The sequence below is a fragment of the Anguilla rostrata genome, chromosome 1 (genome assembly GCF_018555375.3).
Source record: "Anguilla rostrata isolate EN2019 chromosome 1, ASM1855537v3, whole genome shotgun sequence".
NCBI classification, from domain to species: Eukaryota; Metazoa; Chordata; class Actinopteri; order Anguilliformes; family Anguillidae; genus Anguilla; species Anguilla rostrata.
The window spans coordinates 49,204,080-49,214,878 of NC_057933.1; the positions used below are offsets into that span (position 1 = coordinate 49,204,080).

Here is a 10,799-nt window from a genome sequence, read left to right on the forward strand (position 1 = left end):
AGGTTAAATGAATTCAGAATTATATTAAATCAAGAGGCAAATTAAGGTACTTCATCCCAAATCTTTTTTTTTTTAATGTTGGTGGAATTGCATTTTTCCTTGGTTGCAATTTTGATGTTACGGAGAAAATGACTGCTGAGAGGCTAAACTTTTTTATATTGAATGGATGGTTACTGATAAAACTAACAAGAATAGGTAGTTGCGGTAGACTTTATTATTTGATTTTAGATCATGGGCTATGGTTGCTTTCTATATGGGCCAGAGGGCAAGTCAGTCTTAAATCATCTAGATTTCATACAGGCAAGAGTGCTTTGGTTCTGATATGGAGCAGGTAAATCAGCTCCTAATACTGCACTCAGGGTGGAAATGAGCAAGATTCCTTTTGGGTTGAGGTGGGTGAAAATGAGCCTAGCGTACTGTGTAACTTAACAGGGTTGTGTCAATAGGCACCCAGCCACAAACCGAGAGAGTTGCTGTGAGTATTCCAGTAAAAATAGTAGAATTTTTGGATGGGTCATTGGGAAACCAGAGGTAGAATGTAGGTTAATTAGACAATGTAAGTACAAGAAAATGTTAATTATATATGTATACTAGTATCAAGGTAAATTCTATTCCTTCCTGCCAATATTTACAGATGGTTCAAAAGATGCAGTATCTGATCATGTAGGAATAGGTGTGTCTATTCCAGTCTTGAATTCAAAACTGAGCAATAGACTGTCAGATAGTTTGTCAGTATATACAGAGGAAGTACTGGTAATTGTAGTGGGACTGCAATGGGTGGTTGAGTAGGTGCAAGAGTGGTTATATGTTCAGACTCATCATCAGCACTGCACGGTGAATACTCTTGTACATTGAACAGGGGAGATATGCTATTATATGTGTCACTTTTCTGGCCTCATAGAATGGGTATTATTGTCCAGTTTTGTTCGGTGCCAGCACATGTGGGTGTTGGGGGAAACAAAGTTGAATACAGGCGGGAAAACAAGTGTTAAAGAAGGAATTGATTGATATCAAGGTCTCATTAGGTAGAGGGGAGGCAAAGACAATTATAAGGACAGCTGTCGTGGTAGAGTGGCAGGAATGATGGAACAATGGCAAAGATGGCAGATGGCTGTATCAACTACATAATTCTGTCAGAGCAAAGAAGGTTAAGGAAAAAAATAGGAAAAAGGAGATATAGATGGCCAGGATAAGCTTGGCGCATACTGGATTGAATTATTCTTTACGGTTGGTGGAGGGACACGTAAATGGGTTGTGTGAGGTGTGTATGGTACTGTACACTGTTGAGCACATAATGGTGTGTGGTAAATTTGATAATGAAAGAGCAATGGCATTCATTAGGATGTTATTAATTAGGGGAGGGTGGTGGAAGGGTTGGTGATATTCGGGACATTTTGAGTGAGCGGGGTTCAAGCAAGGTTCATAGGGCTGTGGTGCAATTCCTGTTAGAAACGAGTTTTGGGAGTAGGATCTGGCGAATGATCTAATCTCATCCACACGCCAGCACAGTAGATGGCGGTAGTGCATCTTTCATACAGGTTACTAGCCGCCGCAGTTGAAGAAGAAGTACAGGAAGAAACTGGTATTGTTTGCTGAGAAAACGGGAAGGAGGTGGCTGCGTCTGTTTCTTACGATTTTACGCTGTTCATTTAAAGAAAATCACACCAGGTAAGAACAGTTACAGCTGATTAATTTTTATAACTAATGCATTTCGTTTAATGTTACCAGTTCGAGTTGGAATTATAAATTAGGTTACATTTGTTTGTGACCTTAAAAAGGCTTACATTGTAACTAGCGCTCTGAAGAACACTGTGTACTCGTGGCTGACGTTCGCTTGGACACGATAGTATATCGAAAGATCGTATATCGAAAGATGTGCTGTCTTAGCACAAACTAATCGTGATATTTTAAGTCATCGTTTGTTCTTTATAACCAGCTAGTTATAGTATACAATCTGTGTATATAAAATTGTGCCATTTCCCTTTTCAGTACGGTGTATATTTCAGTCCTCTAACAAGGCCAAAAACAAGGCCTGTAGCCTAGCAAGTTAATGTAAACCAGCGTAGCTAGTAGCATATTTGTAAGGTAAGGCTGAATCTACGGTGAATTTAGGATTTGGACGACAATGTTAATTTAATTTGCAATTATGGATCGTGTGGTATCAAAACCGTTTTGAGGAATTTGGAGTTATGACCGCACATTAAGATAACACCGTTGTTTCGTTTTCAGAATGGAGTCTAACGTTCCCGGTCCCCCGCCAGCGAAGAAATTTAAGAACGGCGGGATGAAGCAGGTAAGTAGATTGCTGGCTGGTAGAGTTAGATACTTGGATAAGTTAGGTGCGTTTACAATCTTTAGTGAGTTATCCGAGGGAGCTGGCCACTAGCTAATTACGAATTGTAAGCATATCGCGAACTAACGTAGCTACATTAGCTAGCGATATAACTAGCCTAGCTAGGCCTTTGGCCTGTAGCCAAGTCACTGAACTTTACTGTATACAGTCAAGCCTGACCGCAAATGTGCTGTTAAGCTAGCGTTGCAAGATGTGGTCGGTGTTATGAACACATCGAGTCATCGATGTAAGCTAGCTAGCCGCATTTTCCTGGCCTAGAGAAAAAATATATTTTAGCATTTATCGTATTCTTTTAGCTCGGGTGGGAGACAGCCATTTACTTTTAGGTGGAGTTGAATTTTATACTGCTTCCGTTAGCACATACCGTGTTTGTGTAAATGTGCAAGTCATCTGCATTTTGTAACCATCGGTTATATTTTAACGGCAAAACAATTGCCTGATGTGACTAACTTGCACTTCAAAAGCAGGGGATTGGAGTACGCTTGTATGTTCACAAGCCATGTCTAATATACAGCTTTGTCTTTTTGTTTAGTCTTGAATGAACCAGTTGCAGTTAAGCAGCCTTTTGGTTGCTGTGGGGACATTTGCCCCCATAAAGTGTTGTCTCTATGGGTGGATCAGACCCGTGGGCTGCTGATGCACTGTTTACTGGCCTGATTAAACCTGGCCACAGTGATGCTTCTGGAATGTTGGTCTTCCACTGGTTTTGGTACGCACTGGGAAGTGCCGATTCTGAGTAAAGCTGTGGTTCTTTGCTCCAGGCTTTGGATTGGCATCTTTGTCAATTATAGGCAATATGCTGCGTTCCTCTGCCTTGGAGATTTAACAGGCACTTTTTGCCAGATTTTTGTTTTCTGCTTCAAGAGCACAGCTCCCACTACTAAGGTTGCCACAGTTACTCATGAGATTGGACATGTCTAAGTTCATATCTAAGATTTTGTTCTCAACTCCAGGGCTTATTCTTTGATACGTTAACTGACTTTGGTTTTTATAACTGCGTATAACCATGTACAATGTCATATAGGTCATGGCTTTACTTTTTCCTCCTGATTGTAGCATAAGGTATGGCAGTACTTCATTTTGCAACCAGCTGTAAACCTGATTTCCTTGGTCTAAAGGGGTGCTGGGATAAAAATATAAACGGCAGTGAAACTTCCTACAGTTGACCAGAAGATGCCAGGGTGTGGGTGCCATGGTTCTGTTCCAGTATGGTGACTGATGCATCATACAGCATGATGAATAATTAAGATCCGAGTTGTCTCCAGTGAAGACGCTCTTTGCCCGGTGACCATGTTATTGTGGTAACTTTCACAAATCAGTCAAGTTGGTATGCCTGAGATGTCCCTTTCCCCCCATTATGTTAATGGGGTGTGGTTGGAGAAATCCACCTGCTGCACATGAATGCTAAAGAAATGTCAATTTCCATTCCACAATTAGCAACCACCTATGTGGGGGTACTCCTGGTCGGTACTACGGCATCCAAATGACGATGGAAGCCTTGCTGGAGTACGCCTCCACCCCCCAGATCTTCTGATCTTGTCGCTACAGTTCTCTCCTGTGTGGGAGGGGTGCAGCACCATGCTCACCGGAAGCTTCTCACTAACGACCTGTTTTGTCTCTCTCTCCTCCTGACGGTTAATATTGCGTCCTTTGACAGAAAAGGCATCAGCCCAGTGACATAGGTAAGTTTTTATCGCTGTGTCGCAGCAGTATTGTCGTTGAACCGCTGCTATTGAGTGTATTCACTGTCCTTCCAGAGCCTTCCTGTACTCTCCACTGTGGTGGTGCGTAAAGGCCTGGCTGGACATTTCTTGGCTTGATTGAACGTTAAAAAATTTGCTTGCTCTTGGAGCAATTTGAAACCCGGACCCTGTATTACCGACACTGCTTTCTGCAGTATTGTGGACAATGATTCCTCAAAGTAGCTGAGGCTATTTTGTCCACTAATTTGTGATTGTTTCTTAATTGTCTTGCTAAAATGGTGTGGGTTTGTTCCAGCATCATGATTCTTTTTTTATTCTAAAAATCCATTTTGACTTGGTAGAAAAATGAACTGAACAACATTAGAAACTACAACATGGCTTATTTTCATGGCAGTGACATCTCTTACTAATGATCAACTTCCCATGGGTCACAGGTTCATGTCTGTGTACCCAGTATGGGAGTTGTTTGCCCCTAATGAGTTACTGGCACATTGCTGGTGAAGGTAACCCTGTACATCTGGATAGCAGGTACTGCAGCATGGTACTTGTGACCTCACTGCTGCCTGCTGTGTTTCTCAAGTTGCCTGTGTGGCTGAAAGCTAGTTGGTGAGGAACTTCATGCTCCTACTCAACGAGGTCCTTCCAGCATTTGGTCTAACCTTTCTCAAGCTTGCCTTTGCACAGGTGGGCAGGAGGGGGTAGTGTCATTTTGGTCTTTCCCACCGCTGTGTTGGCAGTGTGGCAGCTGTTGTGCCATTGACAGTGTTGAGTTTAAATGTTGTTCAGTGTTCAAAGGACTTTGCTCTGAATGAAAACCAAATGCGCCATTTGGGTGATGTAATGAGCGATTGATCCTGCATCTGGATCAAGATCCTGAATTGGTTTGTCCTATCTGCTGCAGTAGTGCACTACAACCTGGACACATGTATAGTGGCCATGGAAAACTGCCTGAAGTAAATGTTTTCGGAAACAATGTTGGGCTCTTGAGCCAACTCTTGCTTGGTTTTATAATTTGCGGGACATGTGACCTGTTCACATCTCTGATCAGGGCTTCACATGTATGCAGACCCTCACCCCCCCACCCTCACCCTCCCTCGGCGTGAGCATGTCACACTCGCACTGACCCCCTTATTTGTTCACACCAGTGTTTACAACTAAAACCGGCGCCATCCAGACGGTCCCATCCCTGGAGAAGAGGCTGACCTCAGTCACTGAGCCTGTGATTGGTAAGTGGGAAGGTGGTCAGGATGCCCCCCTGATCCTAACTACCCTCAAAGTTCTTGTGCTCTTCACTGTTCCTCCTGTGGGGTGTGTCCTAATAGGGGGGGGTGATGGTCTGATCTGTGCAGGTCTGCAGTTTGTGTGGGAATATCGAAGCCCAAGCAAGTCTGTTGCCCCGCACTACCAGTGCAGGCTGTGCAAGGTTCAGCGGCTGCAGAATGAGATGCTGGCTCACGTCAAGGGCTGGAAGCACAGCTTCAGATACATGGTATGTAGCACAACATGGTAGTACTGCAATAGTTGTGTGTAGCCATTGCAGTCTTTGGAAGAATGACTTTTACTGGATGATTGGGCAAAACATATATATTTTTTTTCCCCCATTTTAATTTTAAAGAAAAAGCATCACGCTGACAAGGTCCCTAATGAGGAAGAGGAAGCTGTCAAGGACCCTGCAATTCGTAAAGCAGCCAAGGAGAGCGCAGCAGAGGTGGAGAAGGCCGAAGGAAGAGGGAAAATCCGGGTACAGGCCACTGCCTTTCAATTGTGTTTGCACATAAGAAAAGGATATTCATAATAATCCAATTCTGTGCAAGGCTCCCAGTGTTGATTTATTGAATTATGATGTAATAGTCACATGGTGAATGAGGCATTATTGGTGCTTGCTTGATACAGGTCTGTGTTTCAGGTTTTGCTGAAGGAGCCATTTGAAATCGCCGCGTTCCAAGGAATGCGTAAGTTTCTGTTCCTTGAAATTTTTAAGTGCTAGAAGCAGTTATTTCTCAAGCTTTTTCATACAAGGGGTTAATTGTGTTGTTTTTTCAGGGTCTGCGATGTTTAAGCCTAAGATGGTTGGACCAGGTGGCCCTGGAGGTCCAGGTTTGTAACATTATATTAATTTATTGCATTTATATAGTGCTTTTCTCACTGGCTGGTGACTCAAAGCACTTTACAGTGATGAGAGGGATACTCGCCTGAACTACCACCAATGTGTAGCACCCACCTGGGTGAGGCACGACAGCCATTTTGTGCCAGAATGCTCACCACACTTCAGCTGAGGTGGAGTGTGGGATGATTAGGTGGCAGATTGAGAGAACCAGGTTGGGAATTCAGCTAGGGAACCCCTACTCTTTGCGAAGTATCATGGGATTTTTAATGACCACCGTGAGCCAAGACCTGTTTAATGTCTCATCCAAAAGACCTCATCTCCTACAGCACAGTGTTCCAACCACTGCACTGGAGCATTAGGGTTCATTTGACCAGAGGAAAGATTGCCCCCTACAGGCCTACCAAATGACTGTTATGCCAGTAATATCACACACATTATCTAACTCCAGCCAGGCTTTTGCCACCATTTCATTGCTGCTGTTTTATAGTTGGGGTTTTCAGTTGTCAGCTTCTTCATTTTAGATTTTCCAAGTTTTAGACTTAGAATTGTGTTGTCATTGCCTTCACTTCAGTGTCTACCCATTATGTGTCTGTGTGTGAATCAAGTATTTATAAAATAATCCCTTTCCAGGTGAGTTCTGTAAATCAGAAATACCCAGTGAAACATCAAAGCCATTCTCTAAAAAAGCAAAATTTTTACATGGAATTTCCATTCTGACTGAATGCGCTTTGGAGCAGAGCATGTGCTTGTCTGTGCATTCCACAGTTGATAGCTGCGCTTGCAGCTATGAGCACTGAAATACTATTGGCAATTCCTGATCAGTCCTTAAATTAAATTGGGTTGAACTGGGTTAAATACGTTGGGGTGTAATCAGATCTACATGCGTTCCTGAAGCTCGTGTTATTTTTTTCCCTACAGGTGGTCGGTTTCCGGGGGGATACCCTGACCCCATGTTCTCCGGAGACTTTCCTCCCCGGGGAATGCACCCGGACTTCCCCATGGTCATGCCGATGCGCCGGCTCCCCGGGGACATGCCCATGAGCGGCTTCCCCGACAGCATGCCCATGCAGCGCCACGGCGCCAGCCCCGGGCGCTCCTTCCAGGGCAGCATGCCCGTGCGCATGCCCGGCGACGACATGGGCATGAAGATGCGCGAGGGCGACATGGGCATGAGGAGGTACCCGGACGAGATGCCCATGAGGATGAACAGCGACGGCTTCGGCATGGGCCAGCGCAACCTCAGCCCCGGCCGGCCCTACCAGGACGACTTCCCCGGCAGCCAGCATGGCGGCGCTCCAGACAGGATGATGTCCGGCATGCCCAAGGGCCCCGAAAGCAACAGCCTCCCCTCCACCTTGCTCAAGTACCTGGTATGCTGCTAAGCTTCAGTCTCAGACCTCATGGTTATTTGGTATGCTTTGGCCAATCCATAGTAATACCGTATTCTAGGGTGTACATAGATACCAGTAATGTTTTTTTAGTATCACCAAACTGGCACACCATTAGTGTGCACCAATTCATTTTCCTTTAAGCAGGTTAAATCAACAGAAATACCCTCGCAAAGCTAGATGTACAACTCTAACTAGCCATTAAAAGTAGCTAAGATTGATATTTACAATTTGTGCTTTATGCTGGATAGCCATTTAATTTCATGTATGAGCACCAATTTTGCCCCAGTTGTATCTCCTTAGATACATAGACATGCATGTTTGATATTGCATATAATTGGAGTCTCCTTTCTCCAGGATACGTTTCGTATTGAGAATGAAAATGATGCCCAGATTGTCCTGAAGGTGACTCAGAAGCTGACCGATGTGCTGATGGAGTACCGGCTCAGGAGTGTGTCGACGGTAAGATGACATTTTAAATGGATTTTTGCATTTCTCTTAAATCGGTTATAATGGAAAAACTGGTTCTGTGTAGGATCCCAAGGCAGCTTGATTGGCTGTGTAATACCCGACTCACCTCAATGTGAACATGACTTGATGCCTGATTTGTACATGTTGCTAATAGTGATGGTGATTTTCAATTATGTTACATATAGTGTTCACTTAATGTGCTCAATTCCAAATCGATTCCTAGCATGGGGAGGAACATATTTTTAGAATGCATCTTGTCTGAGCGGCACCACTCGTATAGAAAAAGCACACTCGCATAACAATGCATATCAGTACTCGAGTACTCACAAATGTTGCCCAGTCACAAAACCAATATACAATGGCTTGGCTGAATGCTAAATTCTGATTGGCTGGGACATGTACATTATTTTCCCATATACAACCAGCTATGAAGTAGCACCCGCAAAAGTTCAATCACGTTCTAACTTAAAGTACATCGGTCTGACTTGATGAAGTGGAAATTTGTAAGAGCAAGCAAGCCAGCAATTACAGTGTCAGCTTGATGTCAATGAATAACTGCATAGAGAGTGGCTAGTATAGATGTAGCTTTACTACGTTTATAGTTTAGCCTGTTTTGGGTATAATTCAGTAGTTGGTTAGCTTACTATCCTTGATAACAAACATGCTGTTAGACCATTTAGACCAAACAGAATTTTAATATTAGCTAATCTGGTTGAGATACTAGAGAGGTGTTCATTGCTAAGCTAAGCGGTATAAGGTTTGGGGTTTTTGCTGGAATACTGAAGTAATGTTTTGCTATGGAAATATCCTCCTATTTTAATATTTTTTTCTTTTTTTGTATACGGTATGATAAATTTAAAAACGTTCCAACACATGGTTGTACATGCATAGCCTTTATAAGAAAATGGAGTAGGCATGTATCCGATGAGTAATCGATCAATCCGTTACTTGTACCCATCCCTAGTTGCTAAACAGTTACAGAATTAGCATTTGATATTGATTTGTAGAGACTGTTGAGCGAGTACAAATTCATTCCTAATGGTATTTTAGATAGTTGTTTCTGTATGTTCCTCATTAGTTTGCATTGTTCTCCATTTTAACATAAGGAAGAAATCGAAATGACCGTGGTGAGGCCTTGAACTGAATGACAAATTGAACTGAAGATAACATTTTTGCAAATCGAGAGCCAGAGAAATGGTTTTAAAAATTGCCCCGAAAAAGAACTTTACAGGTTTTCTATGGTGTGAAACTCAGCGGTTCTTTTTCACAGGGGTCCACTTTGAAGAGCACTTCTTCCGGCTCCATGAACTTCTCCACCCCCAGGTTACCTAGTGGAGGGGACAGGTACTCTGGGAATAGCCTGTCTGGGTTGCCCAGTCTGTCAGGTATGCAAAATAGGACACTTCCTTGCCTTAAATGTAATGCCCTTTAACTTGGGTCTCAATTTTTAATAGAATGCTGAATCCTACAGAGGATCTGCATGTAGGTTTTGATAGATTGTGTACTATGCTGGGAATAGTGCTCCAAAATGGAACCATAAAATCCGTTTCCCCCTTCCCCCCTTTCTGTAGGACCATCCAGATACTACAACTGACTGCCCACCCCATTCATCAGATTACCAAGAGGATTTTCCCCCATAGGATCTGAAGCTCTGCATGCTTCAGTTTAGCGATTTCATTCACAGGAATGTTCTCCACTGAAACAATCTTCCATGTTAATAGTATTGATCCTTTCCTTTTTTTTAACAGATCTTATGTTACTATTGTGTACTTTGTTTTTAAGTTGATGGCCTTTATTTTTGCTTTAAATTTGGACCAAATTGGTATCCTAGAACATTAACAATATTACTCTAGCAGGGTTTAGCTCACAAATGGCATTCAGTATTGTGGTTGGCAGTGAAACTGCTCTATTTATGAAACCTTTTACAAAAGATTTCTAGAATATAAGATTCACAGATTTGGAAAAGAAAATGCACATTTTCAATCTTGGTAGCTATGTCTGTTTTGTAGTTGAAGTGCTGAAGTAATGTATGGGGGTGCTGAGGCATACAGATGTTGCAGTGCTGTATTTTTACTTTAAATGATATGCCATAGTCCCTGTTTTGTACTTCACTTTCAATAAAAGGCTCAATCTTATGACTTGTATTGTTCATGTTTTCTCCCCCCTTGGAATCAGCATTCCCGCACGTCTGGGAAAACCTGGAATTTTTTATCCAGTTTTCCAGGCATGGAAAATGAGAAAATTGCCTAAATGTTCAGGAAAACAATTGGTTGTCCTGCAAGTCATTTTAGTGTAATGTTATAGACCAAAACCACAAATGCCCTGGTCTACGATTGCAACCTCTCCCCCTCTATATATTACAAGTTTCTAACATAAAATGTCCTGAAAAGTAATGTCAGAAACAGCAGGAACTCTGAAGAATGTTTAAACTTGTATAAGAAATTTGGTATATAAAATAAAGCCCAGGAAAAGATTTTGTATTGGATTGACATTATGATAGCAATCTTCAGGGAGAATATGGGCAAACATTTTTCATACTGTAATGGCTTTAAGACTGAAGTACCCACTGATTGAAAACAAACCTCGTGTAACTTTAGGGGGAAATGGTAGAGCAGTCAAAATGACTTGAGTAATGCTTTCAATTAAAAACCCTTTCAGATGTGCTGTACTAATGTTCCATTACAGGGTGTGCCCCACCATGTGTTCTGGTGTTCGTTACAGCCAATCTCTATCAACTGAGGTTGTGTTCACTAAATATTTTCCAAATGATTCAACCA

General features: G+C 42.5%; 1 protein-coding gene across 1 annotated transcript; it reads left to right on the plus strand.

The window, feature by feature from the left end:
- The first annotated feature begins 1,510 nt into the window (after positions 1-1,510).
- On the plus strand, positions 1,511-10,157 carry si:ch211-197h24.6 (uncharacterized). Its single transcript, XM_064339912.1, has 12 exons — positions 1,511-1,668; positions 2,230-2,293; positions 4,011-4,035; positions 5,202-5,282; positions 5,406-5,545; positions 5,672-5,797; positions 5,963-6,008; positions 6,100-6,153; positions 7,082-7,533; positions 7,909-8,013; positions 9,293-9,407; positions 9,594-10,157. The coding sequence occupies exons 2-12, from the start codon at positions 2,231-2,233 to the stop codon at positions 9,614-9,616; spliced, it is 1,230 nt and encodes a 409-aa protein (XP_064195982.1). The 5' UTR covers positions 1,511-1,668; position 2,230; the 3' UTR covers positions 9,617-10,157.
- The last annotated feature ends 642 nt before the right edge of the window (positions 10,158-10,799 follow it).

Excerpts from the sequence above, each read along its gene's own strand:
- si:ch211-197h24.6 (XM_064339912.1), top strand. The coding sequence starts at position 2,231 with ATGGAGTCTAACGTTCCCGGTCCCCCGCCAGCGAAGAAATTTAAGAAC. Across the intron at positions 6,009-6,099 it reads CGCCGCGTTCCAAGGAATGC|GGTCTGCGATGTTTAAGCCT; the intron begins GTAAGTTTCTGT and ends TTGTTTTTTCAG. Across the intron at positions 8,014-9,292 it reads GGCTCAGGAGTGTGTCGACG|GGGTCCACTTTGAAGAGCAC; the intron begins GTAAGATGACAT and ends TCTTTTTCACAG.